Raw genomic sequence first — 25,389 nt, forward strand, 5'->3', positions numbered from 1 at the left:
AAAAAAAAAAAAATGATGATGAGACATACAACAAAGCAAAATATGAGACCCAGGGTCAAGAGAGGGAGTGGCGAAAAGCAGCAGACCCAGAGATGGCCCAGATGCTGGAAAATGCTCAGCCATTATCTCTTCAAAATACTTATTCTGCCCTATTCTTCTATGCTTTCCATATGAGACTTTAATTATACAGTGAACTACTTGATATACTACAGATTCAAGAAGCTCAGAGAACCCCAAGCAAAGTAAGTGCCAAGAAATCTACCTAGGCACATGTGGTAGGCAGCTTCTGACATGGACCCCAACATTCCCACCTTCTGGTACTCAGACCTGTGAAATCCCCTCCCCTTGAGTAAGTTACTTCTAACCAACAGAACACACTAACATTGAGTAACACATCCATTATTAGGTTACAGAAGACTGTGACTTCTGTCTTGCCTGCAGACTACTGCCCTCTCTGCCTTCATCTTTCCATGAGGCATGCTGTTATGTTGGAGAGATCAATGTGGCAAGGAGCTGAGTGCAGCCAAGAGCCAACTAGGAACTGAGGCTCTCAGTCTAACAATCCATTCCAGGAACTGAAGCCAGCCAAAAACGATGTGAACTTGGAAGCAGATCCTTCCACAGTCAAGCTTTCAGTTGAAACCCCAGCTCTGGCCAACACTTTGATTGCAGCCTTGAGAGAGACTGAGACAGAGGATTCAGCTCAGCTGTGCCTGGACTCCTGACTTAAACAGAGACAATAATAAACCTGTGAGACTTCCCTGGCAGTCCAGTGGTTAAGACTCTGCTCTTACAGTGCAGGGGGCAAGGGTTCGATCCCTGGTTGGGGAACTAAGATCTCACATGCTGTGTGGCGCAACCAAGTAAAAATAATTACTTAATTAATCTGTGTTGTCTTAAGTCACTAAGTTTAGGATAATTTTTTATGTAGTAATCGATAACGACTACAGTATATCATAGTAAAACTTCTGAAAATTAAAGACAAAATGAAAATCTTAAAAAGCAGCCAGAGGAAAAAAACATTATCTTGAAAGAAGGAATAGTAAGACTGCTGGCTTTACACTATTAATGTGCTGAAAGAAAAAAAACACCAGAACCAACCAACCAACCAGAATTTCACAGCTTAAAAACAAAAAAAATCTGGGGGGCTTCCCTGGTGGCACAGTGGTTAAGAATCCGCCTGCCAATGCAGGAGACACCGGTTCGAGCCTTGGCCCGGGAGGATCCCACATGCCATGGAGCAACTAAGCCCATGCACCACAACTACTGAGCCTGCGCTCTAGAGCCCACGAACCACAACGACTGAGCCCACGTGCCACGACTACTGAAGCCTGCGTGCCTAGAGCCCGTGCTCCGCAACAAGAGAAGCCACCACAATGAGAAGTCCACACACTGCAAGGAAGAGTAGCCCCTGCTCACCGCAACTAGAGAAAGCCCGCGCGCAACAACGAAGAACCAACACAGCCAAAAAAAGCAAACAAATTAATTAATTAAAAAAAAAATCTGGGCTTCTATGGTGGCGCAGTGGTTAAGAATCTGCCTGCCAATGCAGGGGACACAGGTTCGAGCCCTGGTCCAGGAGGATCCCACATGCCGCAGAGCAACTAAGCCCGTGCACCACAACTACTGAGCCTGCGCACAACTACTGAAGCCCGTGCACCTAGAGCCCATGCTCTGCAATGAGAAGCCACCACAATGAGAAGCCTGCACACCACAACCGAGAGTGGCCCCCACTCGCCACAACTAGAGAAAGCCAGCGCACAGCAACAAAGACCCAACACAGCCAAAAATAAATGAAAAGAATTTTTTTTAAATATTTTTTTAATAATAATGAGTAAAAATTATTTAAAAATTAAAAAAAATACCTTAAAAATAAAGTCAAGGGACTTCCCTGATGGTCCAGTGGTAAAGAACCTGCCTTCCAATGCAGGGGAGGCGGGTTCAATCCCTGGTCAGGGAACTAAGATCCCACACGCTGCAAGGCAACTAAGCCCACGCGCCGCAACTATTGAGCTCACGCACCTCAATGAGAGAGGCCAAATGCCGCAAACTATAGAGCCCACGTGCCCTGGAGCCCATGAGCCACAACTAGAGAGAGAAAACCCGCACGCCACAACTACAAAGAAGCCTGAGCACCGCAACAAAGAGACCGCACGTCACAATGAAAGATCTCACGTGCCGCCAACTAGGACCAGACACGGCCAAAAATTAAGAAAATAAATAAATCAAAAAAATAAATATTTTTTTAAAAATAAAGTCAAAACAAAGAAGTTTTCAAACCAAAAAAAAAGAAAAAAAGAAAAAGGAAAACTGAAGTCACTGCCAACAAACTTTCATTAAAAGAAATACCAAAATAAGTTGTGGAGACTGAAGAAAAAATAATCACATATAAGAGGCATGGAAAGACAGGAAGGAATTAAAAATACCAGGAAAGATATACAAGTGGATAAGCAAATGAAAATTGACTTTAAAACAACTACAGGGACTTCCCTGGTGGTCCAGTGGTTAAGACTCCGCACTCCCAATGCAGGGTATGCGGGTATGATCCCTGGTTGGGGAATTAAGATCCTGCATGCTGTGCAGTGTGGCCAAAAAAAATAAAATAAAATAAAACAACTACAATAACATCTGGAAAAATTTATAACATATGTAAAAGTAAAATATGCTAATAGCCCAAAGGACAAGAGGGTGACAACTAATAGTTTTAACTCCATTTATATGACAAGTGGTTAAAGTACCTAAAGTAAATGGTAATGCATATTATAATCTCTAGGGTAACCACTAAAACAATAAAAAGATATATTATGGAAAAGCAATAAAAAAAATAAATAGAATAACAGCTGCTTAATCCAAAAGAAAGTAAGAGAGGAAAAATAAATGGGACATATATAAAACAGATACTTGGTAGGTCTAACACAATCATGTTTAAGTAATTATATTAAATACAAATGGTTTAAACACTCCAACTAAAAGACTGAATAAAACTACATGCTGTTTCAGGAGACACACTTTAAAAATGAGACCCCAGGAATACCAAAAGTAAAAGGATAAAAAATATATATATACCATGCCATCACTAACCAAAAGAAAGCTGGGCTGGCTACAATAACACGAGGCAATGTTAGACTTTAAGGCAAGAAGTATGAAGAGAGAGTATTTCCTAATTTTTAAAAAAAGGGTCAGGGCTTCCCTGGTGGCGCAGCAGTTAAGAATCCGCCTACCAGTGAAGGGGACATGGATTCGAGCCCTGGTCCAGGAAGATCCCACATGCCGCGGAGCAACTAAGCCCATGCATCACAACTACTGAGCCTGCGCTCTAGAACCCGCAAGCCATAACTACTGAAGCCCTCGTGCCTAGAGCCTGTGCTCCACAAGAGAAGCCACTGCAATGAGAAGCCCACACACCGCAACAAAGAGTAGCCCCCACTCACCACAACTAGAGAACACCCGTGTGCAGCAACAAAGACCCAATGCATCCAAAAATAAATAAAAATAATATAAATAAATTTTAAAATAAATAAATTTTAAAATAATAAAAATAAAATAAGGGTCAAATTCTGGAAAAGGTGAAACTATGGACACAGCAAAAACATTAGTGGAAGGGAGGAAGGGAGGGATATTTAGGCAGAGCACAAAGGATTTTTAGGGCTGTAAAATTACTCTATGATACTCTATTGGTGGATACATGTCACTGTACATTTGTCCAAACCCAGACTGTACAATACCAAGAGCACTGAATGTAAATGTAAGAGAACACTAACATAAACTATAGACTTTGGATGAGCATGGTATGTCAAAATAGTCATCAACTGCAATAAATGTACCACTCTGGTGGGAGATGTTGATAATGAGGGAGACTATGGGAGCAGGAGTATATGGGAAATCTGTATCTTCCACTCAATTCTGCTATGAACCCAAAACTGCTCTAAAAAATTAAGTCCATTTGAAAGAAGGAGGGGGATCAACTAAACAGGAAGATAAGTTTGGAATTTGTATGCACCTGATAACATAGCTTCAAAGTAAAGAACTAAGGAAGAAAAAAGAGAGACAGATAACTCCACATAGGAAGATTTTTTAAAATCTGTAAGGATTTAGACAATTTGAAAGGAAAAACGTCACATGACCTTTGTCCTTTAGAGCAGCGGTCCCCAACCTTTGTTGCACCAGGGACCAGTTTCGTGGAAGACAATTTTTCCACAGACCGTGGCGGGGTGGGGGGGGGGGTTGGTGGGGGGATGGTTCAAGCATAATGTAAGTGATGGGGGGGAGCAATGGGGAGCGGCAGATGAAGCTTCTCTCGCTTGCCTGCCACTCACCTCCTGCTGTGCGGCCCAGTTCCTAACTGGCCTCAGACAGGTACCAGTCTGCAGCACAGGGGTTAGAGACCCCTGCTTTAGAGGAAAGTAACTGTTATGATTAGATGAGCCTATGAAAACAAAGTAACTAGTAACTATTCTCTTTTAAAGTAGCATAGTCAAGGGACTTCCCTGGTGGTCCAGTGGTTAAGAATCCACCTTCCAATGCAGGGGATGCGGGTTCCATCCTTGGTTGGGGAACAAAGATCCCACAAGCCACGGGGCAACTAAGGCCGTGAGAACTGCTGAGCCTGTGCGCCACAACTAGAGAGAGTTTGTGCGCCACAACTAAGACCCGACACAGCCAAAAAATTAAGTAAATAAATAAATAAATAATAAAGTAGCAGAGTCAAGGCTAAGTGACTTAGATAGTGACACCACTACCGTTATTCAGCACTAAGGTATAGAGACTGCCGTTCCCCTTCCTACTCTGTGGTCATCCATAAGGGTGAATACCAGGTATCATTCATACAAGTGTTAGAGCTCATAAAGACTGTATTTTGTTATTTCATAAGACCCTACAAATATAAATTAGGTGAAGGGGAAGTCTAACAATATTATGACTTACTGTCCTATCAACATTGTTACTAATAAACACTGCAAAATCATTTATTTCCATATAAGGTTCACAACACTTTGATATAATTATTATTACCCTTGTCTTGCAGATCGAGGAACTGAGGTAGAGATTAAATAATCTGCCTTAGAACATCTAGTAAGTAATGCTAAAAAGTCAAGATTACAGCCTAGCCACCTGGCACCAAAACCCAAATTTCTGATTTAATACTGCTCTATTGCTAGACTGTAACTTATCATCACACTACCATGATCATTAAGTGTTCCCAAGTGTTGTCAATGAAATGCCTGTAGAATGATAGATCTCTATAGTCAAGTACAAAGAAAATGCAGAGAGGAAAGAAATAAGCTGCACTCAGGATGAAGGGTCTTTAGAATCCCACAATGAAAATAAAATGGTAATGTGACTAATTGCAATACAGGTGGGGAAAACAGAGTTTTATTTATTTAGTTTTGGCCGTGCAGTACAGCATATGGGATTTTAGTTCCCCAACCAGGGATCAACCCCATGCCCCCTGCAGTGGAAGAGGGAATTCTTAACCACTGGACCACCAGGGAAGTCCCAGGAGTTGTTTTGTTTGAAATGGGTAAATAAGTAGCCTTGCTATTTTTTAAAAAAAGGCTCAATTTGAGACTACAGTAGAGTCTATGTGGCAGTGCACCCAAATTTCAAGACCTGAGTCATAATCTTCAATCATAACCTGAGTCCTTAATCCAGTAGGGAGCTCAAGATGGTAATACCACTCTCCCCTTGGTTTGGACAGTGAATTCATAAACCGAGGAAGGTTGACAAGTAGAGATGAAGAAAAGAAGTATGAATACACTTGTGCAAGTTATAGTTATTCTGATATAGTAATAAGTTTTGTAATAACTGAACTATTTTTAATGTTTGTAAGAGTAAAAAAGAATAATTTGCTACAATAAATTTAAAATACATTTACGGGACTCCCTGGTGGTCCAGTGTTTAAGAATCCACCTTCCAATGCAGGGGACACGGGTTCGATCACTGATTGGCCAACTAAGCCCACGCACCACAACTACTGGGCCCGCAAGATCTGGAGCCCGCGCGCCACAATGAGAGATCCCGTATGCTGCAACTAAGACCCGATGCTGCCAAATAAATAAATTTTTTTTAAAATAAAAATAAATAAAATAGGACTTCCCGGGCGGCACAATGGTTAAGAATCCACCTGCCAATGCAGGGGACACGGGTTCGAACCCTGGTCCGGGAATATCCCACATGCCGCGGAGCAACTAAGCTCACAACTAGTGAGCCCAGATGCCACAACTACTGAAGCCCACATGCCTAGAGCCCGTGCTCCGCAACAAGGGAAGCCACCACAACGAGAAGCACTCATACCACAAAGAATAGTAGCCCCCGCTCGCCATAACTAGAGAAAGCCCGCACGCAGCAACAAAGACCCAAGGCAACCAAAAATAAATAAATTAAAATGAATTTATATAAAATAAAATAAAATAAAAATATACTGGGAATTCCCTGGTGGTCCAGTAGTTAGGACTCTGCACTTCCATTGCAGGGGTCACAGGTGCGATCCCTGGTTGGGGAACTAAGATCCCGCGTGTTGCATGGAGCGGGCAAAAATATAAATAAATAAATAAATAAAATATACTTACAACAGTTAAATTCTTAGAAACATTATGCTTAGATCTTATGTTTGCCATCTTGAGACATCTATAGATTAAAATCATCATCTATTTGCATATATAGTGTGGAAACCCCCAAGGAAATTTAATTAACAATATTAAGTTGGTGTTAAATATTTTAAGATTTACTTCTTGTGACAAATTAAACACTAATCAAAATGTAAAAACAAATATACTTGTTTCTATATGTTACTAGACTTCTAAAATTTGTAAATGAACGTAAAAGTTTAAAAACTATGACCAGGGCTTCCCTGGTGGCGCAGTGGTTGAGAGTCCGCCTGCCGATGCAGGGGACATGGGTTCGTGCCCCGGTATGGGAGGATCCCACATGCTGTGGAGCGGCTGGGCCCGTGAGCCATGGCCGCTGAGCCTGCGCGTCCGGAGCCTGTGCTCCGCAATGGGAGAGGCCACGACAGTGAGAGGCCCACGTACAGCAAAAAAAAAAAAAAAAAAAAAACTATGACCACTTACAATTCTAATAAACCAGATACTGATTTCAATACAAATAACTCTGAAGACTTTCCCTCACACAAAAGGCCTACTCAAACATTATTTTAAAAAATATATATATCAAGGGACTTCCCTGGTGGCACAGTGGTTAAAAATCTGCCTGCCAATGCAAGGGACACGAGCCCTGGTCCAGGAAGATCCCACATGCCGTGGAGCAACTAAGCCCGTGCGCCACCACTACTGAGTCTGCGCTCTAGAGCCCGTAAGCCACAACTACTGAGCCTGCGTGTTGCAACTACTGAAGCCCATGCGCCTGGAGCCCGTGCTGTGCACCAAGAGAAGTCACCGCAACGCTCGCCACAACCAGAGAAAGCCCACGCACAGCGACGAAGACTGGACGCAGCCAAAAATAAATAAATGACAACTTAATGACGATAAATCCCCTAATGATAGGCTACACTATACGAATCTTCTGATTTTTTTTTTTTCTGGTTAAGAGATTGCCTACAAAAATTGATCTATCATGTTACTCAATCACAAAGTATATCAAATCACTTTCCCCTTTTTAAATACACCCCTCCTTTTACAAACCTAGTCCTTCCCAATTCCCATGCCCAGTTCTATACTTCTATTTCACTCTTCCCCTTTCTTCACCACCTATAAATCATAAAAATTCCAATTAAATTCACAGGCCCAACTGCTAATGCAGGGTTAGGTATTGAGAGATAACTAGTCTCAATTCTCCTGAGAAGTATCAAAAACATTCTTACTTCTAAAGTACATGCTGGAATAACAGCATGGTCACAAGTCTAAGATAAACTGTAGCTTTATAAACAGTGATATGGGAATCACCTGAAAGGCTTTAAAAAATAGTAATGTCCAGCCCCACCACAAAGATTCTTATTTAACTGGTCTGGGGCATAGCCTGGGCATCCAGATTTTATAAAGCTCCCAGGTGGTTCTGATCCAAGAATGCGAACTACTGAGAAAAAGGAATAAATTAAACAAAGTAAAGAAACAAACAACATTATAAGAAACAATCAGACAAAACCAATATGTGAAACATTCTACAGAATAACTCAGTCTCTTCAGTAAATCAACAGCACGGGGAAAAAAATACTATGCAAGATAAAAAGAGATTTAATTTCGGCCCAATGCATGGAACTTGTCTGAAGCCCAATTCAAGCCAAATATAAAAAAATAAATAAGTATAGCAAATTGGGGGACTTCCCCAGGGGTCCAATGGTGATGCCTCCGTGCTTCCACTGCAGGGGGCGCAGGTTCAATTCCTGGTCAGGGAAGTTCCACATGCCACAGGGTGAGGCCAAAAGACAAAAAAAAAAAAAATTGCTAATGAATTTGTTTATGATATATGCAGATTCATTACATTATTCTCATTTGTGTATATTTAAACACTTCTTAAAATTTTTTTTTTTTAAAAAAGGAGACTCTGTTGGAGAACTAGAAGCTACTCATACCTTTGACAAAAGAATAATTCTCTATACAGGAAACTCATCCTCTACCATTTAGTGCTGGGAGAGGAGGAGGCAGGAAGGTAAAGGAGGAAGAGGATACCCATCAGACAAATCATCCAGACAATGAGAAGACATATGTCGCAGCCACATCATAGGGATATATCACAAAGAGAGATTCTGAATAATTTAAAGCAGAATTTTAAGTTTTAAACAATTCTACCAGCAAAAGCCAAAAAATATACAAATCTATTTTTAAAGAAACTTTTCCAGTAGTTACAGCATTACGCTTATTTCAAAATGTAAGCAATTTTCTCTTCAGCAGCATGACTGCACTGTCATGTCAATGATGCTTTTCTGGGGAGGGAGGTGGGAGAGGGTTGGATTGGGAGTTTGGAATTAGCAGTGCAAACTGGTATATATAGAATGAATAAACAACAAGGTCCTACTGTACAGCACAGGAACTACAGTCAATATCCTATGATAAACCATGATGCAAAATATGAAAAAGGATGTATATATGTGTATAACTGAGTCACTTTGCTGTACAGCAATAATTAACACATTGTAATTCAACTATACTTCAATAAAAAATAAATTTAAAAAATATTAATGCTTTTCTGCTTCACTGACAACACTGTTTTCACCTACCAACAGGAGTAAAACAATAAAACGGAGCACTCCTTTAAACATTTCCTTAAGTCTCAAAATGTCAAACTCAAGAAAACATAAAAACTGCCATGATACAGAACCTTTAGAGCTCACTTGCTTGAAAATATTCACTTTTAAGTGTTTGCTTCAAAAAACTCTAGGAAGGCAAATATTAAAACTGACAATTGAAATAGAATCTTTTGTTACATTCAACCAACTTTAACTGTTAACACTGAAGTGTTCAGTATCTACGAAAACAGAAACAGACTCACAGACAGAGAACAGACTTGTGGTTGCCACGGGGGAGGGGGAGTGGTGGAGGGAAGGACTGGGAGCTTGGGGTCAGCAAATGCCAGCTATTATATAGAGGATGGATACACAAGGTACTACTGTAGAGCACAGGGAACTAGATTCAATATCCTGTGACAAACCATAATGGAAAGAAACGTGAAAAAGAATGTATATATAACTGAATCACTTTGCTGTATAGCACAAATTACCTCAACATTGTAAATCAACTACAATTAAGTTTTTAAAAAAATACTTAACTGTTCACATACAGATAACAAATCCCCCTATTTCTGTTCTTTTGTATAATTCAACAATGGTGATCATATTCTACCAACTTCTGCTTGCAGGTATTAGAACTGTGGTAAAAAATCATTCAGGAACTCTTTTTTTTTCCCCCCCAGTTGTTTTGTGCATACAAGATGCTGAATATGACCTGGCAACTAAAGAAATCCTTTGTCCTAATATACAAATTGGAAAAATATTTTCCTGAAAAATGTTTTATTTCACTAAGGACAAAACGAATGAATCAAACCAAATCATATATACTGTGAGAGCAACTAAAAAAGACGACAAAATACAATGGAAAGAGAACTGTAATCTATGTTAAATGGTGCTCCAGAAAGAAACCGCGTATTTAGAGCCTATATTAAGTAACATACACTAAACAGCAACGTAAAAATTCATCACATTAACTTTCCTAAGGCATTCAACAAGTGTAGCACAGTTTACAGCGGCACAAGTATTGGAGGAGCGGCACAGTCTCACAGCAGCCAAGATTTTTTATTACTCTGCTGAGGGAAAAAAGAGGAACATTTCTCCACCTTTCAGACACCGAAGCTTCTATTCCTAGGAACAAGTGGTTGGAGAAGATGGGCGGGGCAAAAGGAGGAAGACCAATCACAGGTCGAGTTACAAGTCGGGTTCAGGAGAAACACGGATGAGAGCAGCTCGCTGAATGGCTGGCGCGCCCCCGGCTCTCACCAGAAGCACCGCACCTGGGGACCCACCCCGCCACCTCGCCCCCCGCAGCCGTTTCCTACCCAAACAAACCCGGCCACCCCAAAGCAAAATACTACCTACAGGGGGGAGTCCCGTCGTCCCGGTGACGCCCGGGCCGCCCTCCCGCCCCCTCCGAGCGCCGCTCGGTCACTTCGCCCCTCCAGCAGGAGACCAGAAAAGGGGGCGGGGGGCGGGCGCTCGGAAACACCGGGATGGAAATGTCAAAACTCTCACCAATTCCTCGTAGCTCCTGTTGTGCTCGTTGCCCTCCCAATCCAACCTCTTCGGCAGCAACTGCAAAGACCCGAGACGCACACGAGTGACCACCGCGCGGGGCCGGGCGGGGGGGCGGGGGACGGGGGAGCCGGGCGAGCGGCCCCCGGGCAGGGCCGGCAGGGGACGCAGGGGACGCGGCGGGCCGGGCGCCGCCGCGCAGCACAGACCTGGTACTGCTCCAGCTCCTGCACCAGCACCTGCAGCCGAAGAGACGCGCAGTTAGGGGGGCGGGGGCCGCACCCCGGGTCCGCCAGGCGCCCTCCTCCCGCGACCCCAGGCGGCGGCGGGGCCGCGACCCCCGGAGCGCGGCCGCCGCCCGCGGGCCCGCACTCACCTGGGCGGCTCTCCGACACGGGCCGGCCGATAGGTACCGAGCGATAAGGAAGTACAGCTCTGCGGGGAGACGGGGAGTCGGGTCAGGAGCAGGCGCGGCGGCGGGGAGGGGGCCGCGGCCGGGGCGGGGGCGCCGCGAGCGGCGCGTCTTACCCGACTCGATGAGGGGCACCGGGCGTCGGGCGGGCGAGGACTCCGCCATGGCCGGGCGCGGAGCCGGGGCGGGAGCGGGTGAGCGAAGCGTGTAGGCCGCGCCGAGGCCTGACCGGGCCGGCGTCTCTCTACCTCAGGCGCGCCGCCGCCGCCGCCGCTGCCGCCGCCATGCCGTGCGCGCCGCCAGCGCCGACGCCTCCGCGAAGTAGTGCCCCTGAGGGAGAGAAAGTAGTTCCTCCGTGGGGGGCCGCTGGCGCCACCGGACGAACGGCGGTCGGGCCGCGGCTGGAAGAGCGCGCCTCGCCTCCCTCTCCTCCGCTTCAGGGTGCGCAGGGCGGAGACTATGTGCGCCAGGGGCCGAGCCCCGGAGGAGGCGGCGCGTGGGGGAGGGGAGCGCGCGTGGCCGGGATCCCTGCGCGCGGTGAGAAGGCGCCCGGCCATTGTGAGGCGGCGGCCCGACTGCGCTGAGGGGCGGGCGGCGGGGGCGGAGGTCGGGTGGGGGTCGTGCTGGGGCGGGGGCGGGAGAGGGACAGGTCTCCGCTTCAAAGGCCGGAGCGGACCCCCGTCGACGCGGAAGCGGGGGTCCCAGGGCGCGCGGCGAGTGCGGCGCGGTCGCCAGCTTCGGGTTCTCGGAAAGGACCTCACGGACGGTCATCTGGGGCCAGTGTGTTTGCCCCCCACGGAAGATCGCTTGCTTCGAGGACGCGAAACCCTTACAACTGAGAATCGTGTCGCCCGCAAAGAGAAGGCCGGCCGAGAAGCTTTCCCCCGAGAGTGGAGGAGGGATGTGGGGAAGTCACAGGATGGGGGTGGGGACCGGGGGGCCGCGGACACTGAGCCTCTGTAGCTTGGAGAGCACAGCAAACGTCTACTAAGAGTCCACGTTGCCGCGTGCAGTAGAAGAAGATAGAATCATGAGGCCGAGCCGCAGTCCTAGGAGAGCCCAGCAGTCTTGTAGAAAGGGTTAAAGAAAATGCAGTACAACGCTGAGGATGTCAACTTCGCTAGTCCGGGAAGGCAGTCCAGGCCGGCGATGACTTAGCCGGATAGGAAGGCGGGTGGGAGGAAGCGGGCAATAGACACGCAGCAGCCCAGTCCCTTGAGGGACACCCGGGGCGGGGCGGGGGGGGGAACCATGCGTCACTAGGATGCTCTTGGAAGACAGTAGTAGGATTTGAGGCTGGAGCAGTGCACAAGGGTCCAGAAAATTCCCTTAATGCCGTGGTAGGCTGCGGATTCATTCACTCGGCATAGCCAACGAGCCCTATTCGGAATCCTAAGGTACAACAGCGAGCAAAATACTGTCCTCGTGGAGAGGACGTTGTAATCCCAATTCCTACGCAGTAGAATAACAACCACAGCATAGAAAAGTTAAAGGTAGTGGTTTAGAGCAGACCCTGGAGTGGGACTGACCCTGGGCCTTGCCAGGCTGTTCAGTGTGTGACTTTGAGCAAATCACAACCTCTGAGCCTCAATTTTCCTCACTTGTAAACTGTAGATAATATTTGTGCCTACTTCATAGGGTTGTGAGGGTGTAATGGGTTAATATGTGTTCTTAGCGTACAGCAAGCACCCTGTACGTGCCAGGTTTTAATTATTTAGACACCACATAGCAGAAGTTTTTATATATGTTTGTAAGGGAGCGATCCAAACGTGTTTGAACGAGTGCATAAGCAGTCTTTTCTTGTATCTGTTGGTTCAGCAAACACTGATGGGGATTGAGATGAAGTAATGAGCTACAGCTTTGCCATCCAAGATTTCAGTGTCTTTTAGGAGAAATGATGCTTACATCGTTGCAAAGAATGACCAGAAGGAAGGTTAACCCACCTGTGGGAGGGGGAGATGGTAGAAGTTTGAGTCTTCAGTGTGTGGAAAGGGATTCCAGGTACATGAACAACAAAGGGCCAAGACATGAATAACATTCCAAGTTTAAGGAATTCAAGTTTAATATGACTACTTGGGGTGACTTTGGAAGTATGAATGGGACCCATTAAATCAAAGTTTAAATTGGGGGGGGAGTTAAAATTGGGAACAACTGAAGGGTTCTAAGCCAGAAAGGATTCTTTTCATTGTAGGATAGATTTGAAAGGGTTAAGACCAAGAGGCAGGAAAATCACTTAGTCGACCCCGAAAATAGGAAAGAGATGAGATGCATTAGGGCAATCATTGTAAAGATGGAGAGAGAGACGGGTTCAGAAATAGGAAGTTCAGGGCTTCCCTGGTGGTGCAGTGGTTAAGAATCCACCTGCCAAGGCAGGGGACACGGGTTCGAACCCTGGTCTGGGAAGATCCCACATGCCACGGAGCAACGAAGCCCTTGTGCCACAACTACTGAGCCTGCACTCTGGAACCCGCGAGCCACAACTTCTGAGCCCACATGCCACAACTACTGAAGCCCGCGTGCTTAGAGCCCATGCTCCACAACAAAAGAAGCCACCGCAATGAGAAGCCCGCACACTGCAACGAAGAGTAGCCCCTGCTCGCCACAACTAGAGAAAACCCGCGCACAGCAACGAAGACCCAATGCAGCCAAAAATAAATATAAGTAAAATAAATTTTAAAAAGAAGCTCAGAAATAGGAAGTTCAATCAGTAAGATGAGGTTGAAGTGGAATGAGAGGAAAAGTCACAAAAGTCTCAAGTTTGGGGCTTAGTAGGTCAAGGTTGTGCCACCAACTGAGATAGGGCATCCAGGCTAGTTAAATTGTTGCGATGGATAACTACTTGGAACAACTTGATTAGTTGAAGTTACAGCGCATATATTCCTGTGGGACAGTATGATCTGATGCTACAAGATTACCAAAGTTAGCAAATAACAAAGACATGAAGAGGAGAGAATTTAACCTTTCAGAGATAGACGAAGGAGTTGCATATTTCATTTTGTAGCAAAATCATAAAAGTAAAAGCCCCAAAACATGTTACAAGAATTTATATCCCAAGCACTGGTCATTGTCCAAAACTGCAATTTTGGTGTGGGCAGCATGGTAACCATTACAAGAGGTCAGAAAAGATGACAGGAGTTTTCCCTTGTACAAGCCCTACTAGTTCCTTTACAACTTACCCTGACGTCCATGACAAGCACTGTTCCTAGGTTTGGAATAGAGACGCAAGGATTTCTGACAAGAGGCAGAATATCTTCCCCCTTCAGCTGTCAAGTGACAGAAACCCAGATTTGACTCCCACTTACAGACAATGAAGAGGAGGAAAGGGGAGAAAACTGTCCATCAGCAACTCCATAGTTGGGACCTGCCTTATTTGAAGTGGTCTCCAAATAAGGCGAGAATCATGTTTGGGTCCCTCACGCAATTGAATCCAAGCCATCCCAAATGCACACACTAAGGTTTGCTTTTGGGTAAATGGAAATAGCTTTTGAATTTCACCACAGGAAAGCTACACGGAAAACTAAATTATCAAAAAAGTGCTTTGTAAGCAAGGGTTGGAAGATCTTAATGGCTGGTGACATCAGCTATAATGCTGTCACCCATCTCCACTAAAAGGGAACTACTATGATGTTTTAGTCCTTGGCAAGCATCCTGGATACACATCACTGATCTTCACAACGGTCAGGTGCTGTTAATACGCTAACTTCACAACTGAGAAAGCTGAGGCCCAGAGAGACTGAGAAGCGCCCAAGGACATGTAGCTGCAAGCCCGGTGGGACAGTACTACCTTAAACTGAGCACAAGCACTGCAGAATGCTTTCTGCCCTCGCCACATTTCATAAAGGAGGAAATCAGAGCCCAAAGACCAGGGGGCCTAGACAAGATCACACAGCTAGTACATGAGAGAGCTGAAATTTGAAAATGCATAATACGTGCATTATCTCACCACAGGCAAGTCTGAGCTAGACTCTATTATTCTCATTTTAAGAATGAGGAAACTGAGGCTTAGAAAGTTTAAGAATTTGCCTAAGGATGAATCATCATAAAAAAAAAAATTCAGTGGGGCCTTCCAAGTCACCATTTAGGAGTCACAAAGGTATTAAGTGTGAAAAGCACATCTGGAAAATGGTGAGCAAACCAGACTGTTTCCAACAGTTCACATAGGAGAGTGGTCCAAAATGAGGATTAAAGAGATTAGGGTCAATTTTAAAAGTAAAAAATGAGGTCGGTCTGTGAGCAGTGGAGATTATGCAAAGAAAATTATATACATCATTCAGATTCTAATATCAATATGTTAATGCAAATGTCCATTATTAACTGAATTTAGATTCAGCTAGCAGACATCCATGATGCAGGCACAGTATCAGCATAGTTCTGAGGGATGTAAAAAAGTAGATGACGTTGGACCTACAGAACAACGATACCACAAAACTGAATCAGTACATGGAAGTGAATTCAAGTGCACCCAAAGCCCTGCATCATTTCATTCATTCAACAAAAACTGAATTTCTCTAAGGCGGGCACCATGTGGTAAACACTGGCTCCCGGGCTTCCGTAAGATAAATCCCTAGAAATAGAAGAGTTAACATCTTGAGAGACTTCCAGAGGATTTTTTTTTTTTTTTTTTTGGCTGTTTTGGGTGTTTTTTGCTGCGCGCAGGCTTTCTCAAGTTTCAGCGAGCGGGGGCTACTCTTCGTTGCGGTGCACAGGCTTGTCATTGCAGCGGCTTCTCTCGTGGAGCACAGGCTCTAGGCGCGCGGGCTTCAGTAGTTGTGGCTCGCGGGCTCTAGAGCGCAGGCTCAGTAGTTGTGGCGCATGGGCTTAGTGGCTCCGTGGCTTCCAGAGGATTTTAAAAGGAAAAATGAATGAAGGTGTCTGACTTTGGGATCAGCCCCTAGTCACTCACAGACCTTGCATCTAATTCCCAAGGCCCTTCCTCCCCCTTCTGGCAGTGTCACCTTTCTCTCAGGGCCTCTTCTTCCCTCTAAGTCTAACCCAGCCAGCTGTCCCCTTAATGCAACTTGTCCCTGCCTCCCTCAGCAAATTGTTTCCACATTTATCTCTTGCCTCTCCAGTTCTGCCTCTCCCTTGTTGTTGGCTTCGGTCCCTAGTGTTCCCACATTGCAGGCATTGGCCCGTGTCCGTCTCCAAGACTTACCAGTTCTTCCTTTGAAGTGTTTCTCAGGGCGTTGCAGAAAACACAGGTTGGACATGACCTTGGGAATGTGGGAGTCAGAATCAGAATGCCCCTGTGTTTGAACACCACTTACTAGTTGAGCAACTTTTCTGTGGCACAACGTTTGTTTTTGGTTTTTTAATCATCTTTAAAATGGGGATGACAGCTAACAGATAACACATGTTGAATGTTTCTATATCCTGGGCACTGTGCTAAACCACTGACGTGTATTCTTTCACGCTCATGCAATGGCTGGCGTTGTTTGGGAGTTCTGCCAGAGAGGATGCCTGTAAAACTCTTTGAACAATGCCTCTCTCTTAGCATGATGCTATCACATAAAAATGAGTATCTTTCTCTCTATTCCCTCGGTCACCAAAGAGCCTCCTCCTTGACTCCCCACCCAATTAATCCTATCACAACTTTTACATTTCCTGAAGCACAACTTGGCATATTCTCTACTCAAGCCGTTCTTGGTCCCTATCACCTAAAGCTGAACTCCTGGCTTGTTTTGAAAGCTGGGTGGGCTTTCAAGGGGGGCTATCCAGGCTCTACCCTCCCCCCGCACTGCCCCTGCTGCACCCCCAGCTGACTGCACTAACAGTTAAGGGCTCTCTTGCCCTCTGGCTTCATCCAGTAGGAGGCCCCAGCGGGAGATGGCAGGGGTGGGTTTCTATTTTCCCAGCTCCCTTCCTGCCAAGCTGTAGGTTAGTGGCGGCTACTGTTCCTCTCCTGGAGGCCACAGTTCACGAGGGACAGCCCTCTTTCCACACAGCAACAATCTCGGGGTTTTGATACCCCTACCTTCCCTGGCCCCCCAGGACTTGGGCTTGTCTTCTGAGTCAGATGGCCATTGGAGGCAGCCCAGGGTGCTGTGCCATCCTTTGCTGATTTATTTTAACCGCCCACACCCTCGTAAATAGCATCATTAATGCTCCTCAACTATCCCAGCAGATTATGCGTTCTGTTTTCTTCCAGAACTCTTATAGGTACTAATTCTCTCCAAAATGATTCCTACCCTCCACTGTAACCCCTGTGGCTGTCCAGAACACCTGCTCTCCAGGTCTCCCCTCTGCTCCCATATTTCTTCCTTGTCTGTATATATCTGTCCTCTAGCCTGAAAAAATCCTTCTAGATCCCCAAACTCCTTCCTTCACAGAACCTTTCTTACATCATTTGGGTCCTGGTTAATCTCTTTTCAAAAATCTTAGAATCATCTGTCTTTTCTATCACACGTGCAATCCGTCAGTAAGCCCTGATGAGCCCACCTTCAGAGGAGATCTTGAATCTAACCACTTCTCACCCAGATGAGCACAGCAACCTCCTAAATGTCTTCCTCCTTCTGTCTTCATCCTGTTACCACCCATTCTCAACAGGCAGCTGAAGGATCCTTAAAAACAGTCAGGTCTGCCCTCCTCTCAAAACACTCCGATGGTTCCCATCTGACTCAGAGGAGAAGCCCAAGTCCCAGAGGCCCCAAGGAGCTGGCCTTCCTGGTACTTCTCTGACCTCTTGTCCCACTGTTCTCCCCTCCTTTGACTCTGCTCTGCCTACACCGGCCACCTTGTTGTGCCAGGCACGCTGCTGCCTCAGGGCCTTGGTACTTGCTGTTCCTTCTGCCAGAACCCTCTTCCCCTAGAAAACTGCATGGCCCAGTCCCTCTCTTCCTTTAAGTCTTGGCTCAAATGTTACCTTTCCAGAGAGACCTTCCCTGACTACCCTAAATAAAAGTAAAACTTACCCTCACTCTGCACCCCCATTTCCCTTTTCTCCTTCCTGCTTTCTTTTTTCCTTAGTACTTTCGACCTTCTAACCTACTGTGAAATTTGCTCATCTCTTTTGTTTATTGCCTGTCTCCTCCCACTCTATGAGGGTAGGCAGAGATTTGTGTGTCTTGCTCTCTGAAATCCCTCTAGAGCTACAACCAAGCCTAACATATGGTAAGTACACAATAAATAGTTGTCGGATGTTTAATGAAAAATTCCTTTTGACCAGACAGTTCCTCAATATGAGATAGTTATGCTCTCAACATTCACTCATAAACCTTTTGGATGGTGTGGTGGTTAGACCTGGGGACAGCCCACAAAGTCCTCTTGGCTCATAACATACCTGGAGACCGGGCCCCCAGCCCAGGCTGTTGCCATGAAGACAAGGCCAGCACGAGTAGAGCTTGGAAGGCCGGGAATGCCTTGTCCCTCTCCAGGCCCCAGCCCACAGTGACCCCGTGAGGGAAGGGCCTCCTGGCTTCCCTCAAAGGCAGGAGGAAAACAAAGTTTCAAGAGATGAAGGTGAGTGGAAAGAGAATTTTCAGGAACAGGATTGGAGGCTGCTTTGGGGAGAGGACTGAGCACTCCAGGGATGGAACATTCTGTCATGCCTTTCCCGTGGGCATGGCGTGGCCTCTGCTTCCCTGGCCACATGGCGCCCCGTGCCCACGGGACCAGCTGGCTCACCGCCAGCAGCCTCCGGCCTGAGCCCCAGCTGAAACCGTGCACCTCAGATTGGGACTTGGACCCACGTGCCGGGACTCAACCCAGCCTAAAGCCAGATTTGGACTTGAACCCGGCCAAAACCCACAGTCTTCCAACTGAGGTCACATACCTGGTTTCAGGACTTAATGAAGCTCAGGTTCTTGATGGCTCATCGCGGAAAGTACTCAGCGGGAGACAAAGTGATCGGTTAGAAGTGGATTTATTTAGAGAGAAACACACTCCACAGAGCGTGGGCCATCTCAGAAGGTGAGAAAGGCACCAGGGTATGGGGGTTGTCAGTTTTTATAGGGGTGGGTGATTTCATAGGCTAATGAGGGGGAGGAGTATTCCAGCTATTTTAGGAAGGGGCGGGGTTTCCAGGAATTGGGCCACTGCCCACTTTTTTTTTTCTTTTTTTTTTTTGGCGGTACGCGGGCCTCTCACTGTTGTGGCCTCTCCCGTTGCGGAGCACAGGCTCCGGACGCGCAGGCTCAGCGGCCATGGCTCACGGGCCCAGCCGCTCCGCAGCATGTGGGATCTTCCCGGACCGGGACACGAACCCGTGTCCCCTGCATTGGCAGGTGGACTGCCAACCACTGCGCCACCAGGGAAGCCCCTGCCCACTTTTTGATCCTTACGGTCGGTCTTGGAACTGTCATGGGGCCTGTGGGTGCGTCATTTAGCTTGCTTATGTGAGCGTATACTGAGGCTCAAGGTCTAGTGGACATGACTTGTCTGCCATCTTGGACCCATTTGTTTCTAATGAGTTTACGTCATGTCCTCGGGCTGTGTCATTCTTTCAAAGGTTGTGCCCTGCCTCCTTCCCTCCTGTTTCCCAAGACAGAAAGCACCCCCTCCCCCCTCCCCCATTCTCCAGCCTCTCCCCTCAAGCTGGCACCGCCTTCTGGGGTTTCCTCAGGGCTTCCTCAGGCAAAGATGAGGAGACCAAGGAAACTGGCTTCGGGGCCCGCCCGACAGATGAGCCTCTGGAGCTGCTGGGAGGGAGCGGAAGCCCTGGGCAGGAGGAAGTCTGTAAAGAGGAAAGGACGAAGGGTGGAGGCTGGGGTTGAAGGAGCGCTCCAGGGACCCCGGGTCACCTCGCTGGGGAATACCGCCCTCCTGGGTAGTGCAGGTGGAGTGTAAGCTGGGTGCCTAAGGGAAGACTTCCCGTTTTCTGTGATGATGTTTGACACCTAATTGCAGTAATAACTTCCCTGTTTACAACCTGGAGAAAGCTTCCTGGTCCCTCATTTTCACTTACGGGCAAGTCTGGCCTAGAGCAGGTCAAGAAACCCACAGTCTAACACAAAATAATGTTAATTAAAAAAAAAAATTAAAGCCACCAAAGGTTTAAGATATGAATGATGGCAATGATGAGGTTAAGATAATGTTTGAATTAAGAACCCAGAATCTTTCTAGCTACGTGAGAGGGAAAGACTTTATCAACCTACTCCCCATAGGACCCAGACTAACCTCCAGAAGAACTGGGCTTTGTGTGGGGTTAGACAGGGGTTGGTTTCTTTCTCCAGGCCTTTAAGAGAGCAGAGGCTAGATACTGACCAGCCCATGGATTCGTACTACTCACACAGAAACAAAATTAATGCAGTCATAGGTAGTGTGAGAATTATCCCAAAGTGGGTATGTTCATTACAATTTTGTGAGTAGATTTATTTTCCATAACAATAACAACTAAAAGATAGAATTTCCTACAACAAACCGATTAGACAAGCTTTGCCAAAATCTAACCTCACAAAGGTTACACATCCCACAGAATTTAATTATAAAGACTTTGCAGAGAGCAGAATATGACAAAAGAACATCTTGCTCTTTGCAGTAAAATATTCAAAAACTCAATTTTATGATGACAAGGTACACTATAAATTAAACGTTTACCTTGATACAGATCTTGGTCCGACATGGCTAACACTTTCTAATTAGTAACTGGAATTACTAGAATATAAGTTCTTCAGCTTTCTCTTTTTTTCTTTATAAAAAAAAGAATAATGACCAGCCCAATACTCTGAATTCTCTACAATCTTACAGCCTTTCAAGGATTCTAACTGCATGGTTGTCTCATTAAGATGGGGATGGATTGACCTATAGGTATAAAGTTCCCGCAGTGGCAAAGAACACAGAACTAAACTTTGCCAGCTACATAAAGCAGGAGACACACAAGCTACCTGCTTGCTACCAGCCAAGCACAGCTTTCAGAGCTTCCTAAGTTCCTCGCAAGAGCCTAGAACCAGCAAAGATTCCATCAGGTGGAAGAAGCTATTTATTTTTTGCCATTCTCCTGGTTGTTTTTTTGTTTGTTTTTTAAAAACCTTTCTGATGCTCTTTCCCACCTGACACTTGAAGCTTTAATGCCCTGCCACCAAGTACAAAACACCCCAGTCGTCTTCTGAATGCATGTATTTTAACACACCATTGGCATGCACCTTCATTTGACCCAAGGGACATTATGTCACAACCTAAAATAAATAGACAGTTAACACTTGCATCATTTTAAGAATCAACCAAGGCATGCATGAAGTACCTACATTCATCTGATCCCTCAGCTTCATTCCAGAGCTGAACTTTACCCCGTCGCCAGTTCCTGGGGCATAGGGTGTTGGGAGGCAGGATCAGAGGTTGCAGAATAACAAGGAGGTCAGGGACAGGGGTAAGGGGCAGCCTCAGGAATGGGAGGGATGCGGATGGAGCAGAACTGTGTTTCTGAAGTACCTGGGGAAGCTGAGTGTATGCAAACCCCGTGACCCGGCAGTCCCATTTCTCAGATTACACACAGCAGAGATGCATGTTTGTGTTCATCAGAAGACACGTGCAAGTATGTTCATGGCAGAACTACTTATCATAGTTCCCAACCGGAAAACATCCAAATGCCCAACAACTGTAGAATGGATAAAGAAACTGAAATTTATTCATAATACTGGTAAACTATACAGAAGTGAAAATGGATGTTCAACATAAATGACTCATAAGGATTGAGCAAAAGAAATCAGACGGACACAAGCGAATTCCCTGGCGGTCCAGTGGTTGGGACTTTGCCTTCCAGCGCAGGGCGTATGGGCTCGATACCTGGTCGGGGAGCTAAGATCCCACATGCCTTGTGGCCAAAAAACCAAAACATAAAAACAGAAGCAATATTGTAACAAATTCAATAAAGACTTTAAAAATGGTCCTCATCAAAAAAAAAATCTGACACAAAAGAGTGCATACTATATAATTCCACTGATGTGCAGTTCAGAACCAGGCAAAATGAGCCTGTGGCATTAGAAGTTAGGACAGTGGTTGCCTTTGGGGGTGGGGAGAGTGACGGGAAGGACACTTCTGGATTTTGGAGTATGCTCTGTTTCTTAATCTGGGATGTATTATTCACTTGGCGAAAAATTCATTCATCCGTATGCTTATGACTTATCCACTTCTCTAAATAGATGTTACATGTTGATTAAAAGTTTACATTAGAAGAAAAGAAACAAGGAAAAACTTCCATGGTGCCTGTGGTAGTCAGATTTAAGGCTCCCCCCAAATACCCACATCCTAACCCTGAGAATTTGTGAATATATTATGTTACACAGCAAAAGGGATTTTGCAGATGTGATCTAGTTAAGGACCAGGATCCAGATCGGGAGCCTATCCTCAATTACCCAGGTTGGCCGATGCAATCACAAGTGTCCTTATCCAAAGAAAGCAAGAGTCAGAGTCCAAGAGGAGGAAAGCAGAGGTTAGAGACGTGCTTTGAAGTTGGAGGCAGGAGCCGCAGGCCGAGTACTGTGGGCGGCTAGAGGCTGGAAAAGGCCCAGAAACTCACCCTCGCCCAGAGCGGCCAGACGGAGCACAGCTACCCCCAGCACCTGGGCTTTGACCCATTGAAACTCATTTTTTTTCCTTATAAATTTTATTTATTTATGTTTGGCTGCGTTGGGTCTTCGTTGCTGTGCACGGGCTTTCTCTAGTTGTGGCGCCCAGGGGCTTCTCACTGCGGTGGCTTCTCGGTGCGGAGCACAGGCTCCAGGCGCACGGGCTTCAGTAGTTGCAGCACGCAGGCTCAGTAGTTGTGGCTCGTGGGCTCTAGAGAGCAGGCTCAGTAGTTGTGGTGCACGGGCTTCATTGCTCTGCGGCATGTGGGATCTTCCCGGGCCAGGGCTCGTGTCCCCTGCATTGGCAGGAGGATTCTTAACCACTGTGCCACTAGGGAAGTCCCTGAAACTCATTTTTGACTTCTGACCTCCACAACTATATAAAATAATAAATCTGTGTTAAGCTACTGTTTGTGATCATTTATTACAGCAGCTATAGGTGCCAGAAGCAACTTTTAAGATCCTAATAATCAACTCCAGTAACGTAATTAATAATTTGCCAAGTTACATGAAACTATTTAATTCATCACTCAAAAATTCCAGACTCTGGAAAAAATACCTCTCTTCCCTCTCAGCTTAATTAGATAATTCTCAAAAGTAGGTTCAGCTGTGACTCCAAGGTATTTAAAGATGAATGATCAAGTTATTTCCATCTGGCCACAGAAAACAGTTGTTTTCTGTTTTTTTGGTTTTTTCTTTGTTTGTTTGGTTTTTAAGTTTGGGCTTCTATCAATAATCGGGGTTCGATCACAGAAAGCAAACCACTGGGTACGTAACAAGGATCTGACCTTCTGCAATTGTGGAAGCTGGTTAAACGGTCTCTGTAAAGCTATCCTCTTGCTTTCTAACGCTGGAGCCTGACGTCCACAGGGCAGGCAGTCGGAAAGAGAAAAAACTGTACGTAAAGTGGGTAGAAGGAGGACAGACAAATCCACAGAGACAGAGGGGAACCGATGTCAGCTCACCGCCAGGCTCCAAATTTGAGGATGTGGTGTCCTGTGAGAGAAGGTAAAGCACTCTTTGTCAAAGAGCTAAGTCACATCTGGAGCATCTGGGGCGAGAAAAGAGTAGCTCCGGAGAGGCTGGGCCAGCAAGTAACCTGCGCAGGTGAACTCCAACAGCACCTGGGTGCCTTGCATAGTCCTGCTGAGTGTAAACCACCACAGGGCTCTGGCTCCACCCCTCCCTTCCCAATTGGACGCAGAATGTCTTTTGTAGCCCCCACCCCCACCCCCGCAATGAAAACACACAGAGAGGAGAATTCTGGGAAATGCTGTTCAGCTCACCAGGTCGGCCGGCTCATTACAAAGCCACCAGTGGCTGTGTTCTTACTAGCTGGCATCCCTTGGGGAAAATCCCTTCACTTCATCTGAAAGATGGAAACTGTAATAATTTCGCAGGGATCTTCTTGAGACTTAAAAGAAATAATATATGTTCTAGGCACCATGCCTAGAATATAAGACACTCAAATTTTTGTTGAATGAGTTCATTGATCCTTAGATGCTCAAAGAATATACTTTTGGTCTAAATGTACTTCTGGTCGCTCATAAAGATAATTAGCTCTTTGAAATGGTACAAGAATTCTTACATGCAAATTTAAGATTAGTGATAACATCATACATCTTTTATCTATTTCTGGAGGACAAAAAGGTCAGAGGACGTGAAGTTGACTCTGGATTCCACCTCGTACTAGGCACGTGAGCAAGTTAGATGAACATGGTGACTGTGCTGTTAGTGAAAGACAAAAGGGATAGCTCTCACTTCGCAGAGTCGTGTTATCTTAGAAAATGTGGGTACCTGGCACATAGCAAAGTGTATAATAAAACCCTTCTTTTTCCCCCTCAATAATGAAAGACTATTTTTGTGGGGTCAAATGCAATATGATGTGAAAACATTATTTTTTAAATTAATTATTATTATTTTTGTTTTTGCGGTACGCGGGCTTCTCACTCTTGTGGCCTCTCCCGTTGCGGAGCACAGGCTCCGGACGCGCAGGCTCAGCAGCCATGGCTCACGGGCCCAGCCGCTCCGCGGCATGTGGGATCTTCCCAGACCGGGGCACTCACCCGTGTCCCCTGCATCGGCAGGCGGACTCTCAACCACTGCACCACCAGGGAAGCCCTAAATTAATTAATTTATTTTTGGCTGCGTTGGGTCGTCAATGCTGCACACGGGCTTTCTCTAGTTGCAGCCAGTGGGGGCTACTCTTCTTGCGGTGCACGGGCTTCTCATTGCAGTGGTTTCTCTTGTTGTGGAGCACAGGCTCTAGGCGCGCGGGCTTCAGTAGTTATGGCACGTGGGCTCAGTAGTTATGGCTCACAGGCTTTAGAGCGCAGGCTCAGTAGTTGTAGCGCACGGGCTTAGCTGCTCCGCGGCATATGGGATCTTCCCGGACCAGGGCCCGAACCCATGTCCCCTGCATCAACAAGCGGACTCTCAACCACTGCGCCACCAGGGAAGCCCAAGGCAGGTGGATTCTTAACCACTACACCACCAGGGAAGTCCCTGTTTTTTTACATTTTTAATTGAAGTATAATTGCCTTACAATATTATATTAGTTTCAGGTGTACAACAATGTGATCTTTTTATGCATTACAAAATGGTCCCATGATAAGTCTAGTTGCCATCTGTCACCATACAAAGATTTTGCAATATTATTGAGTATATGCCCTATGTTGTACATATATTTTGTAAATGGAAGTTTGTACCTCTTAATCTCCCTCACCTATTTCACTCATCCCCCCCAACCCCTCCCCTGTGGCAACCACCCGTTTGTTCTCTGT

At 46.0% G+C, this 25,389-nt stretch overlaps 1 protein-coding gene across 1 annotated transcript in view; it reads right to left on the reverse strand.

Moving 5' to 3' along the window:
* The window catches only part of BRWD1 (bromodomain and WD repeat domain containing 1), a 126,165-nt gene extending 114,761 nt beyond the window's left edge, over window positions 1-11,404 (reverse strand). Inside the window, exons 1-4 of the mRNA XM_004264567.4 lie at window positions 11,222-11,404; window positions 11,070-11,128; window positions 10,903-10,932; window positions 10,694-10,753 (exon numbers count right to left, since the gene is read on the reverse strand). Of these exons, the coding sequence (XP_004264615.1) occupies window positions 10,694-10,753; window positions 10,903-10,932; window positions 11,070-11,128; window positions 11,222-11,270 (198 nt within the window). The 5' untranslated portion in view covers window positions 11,271-11,404. The remainder of the gene's footprint in view (window positions 1-10,693; window positions 10,754-10,902; window positions 10,933-11,069; window positions 11,129-11,221) is intronic.
* Window positions 11,405-25,389: the final 13,985 nt, after the last annotated feature.

Source organism: Orcinus orca, chromosome 5 (assembly GCF_937001465.1).
Source record: "Orcinus orca chromosome 5, mOrcOrc1.1, whole genome shotgun sequence".
Taxonomy (NCBI): Eukaryota; Metazoa; Chordata; class Mammalia; order Artiodactyla; family Delphinidae; genus Orcinus; species Orcinus orca.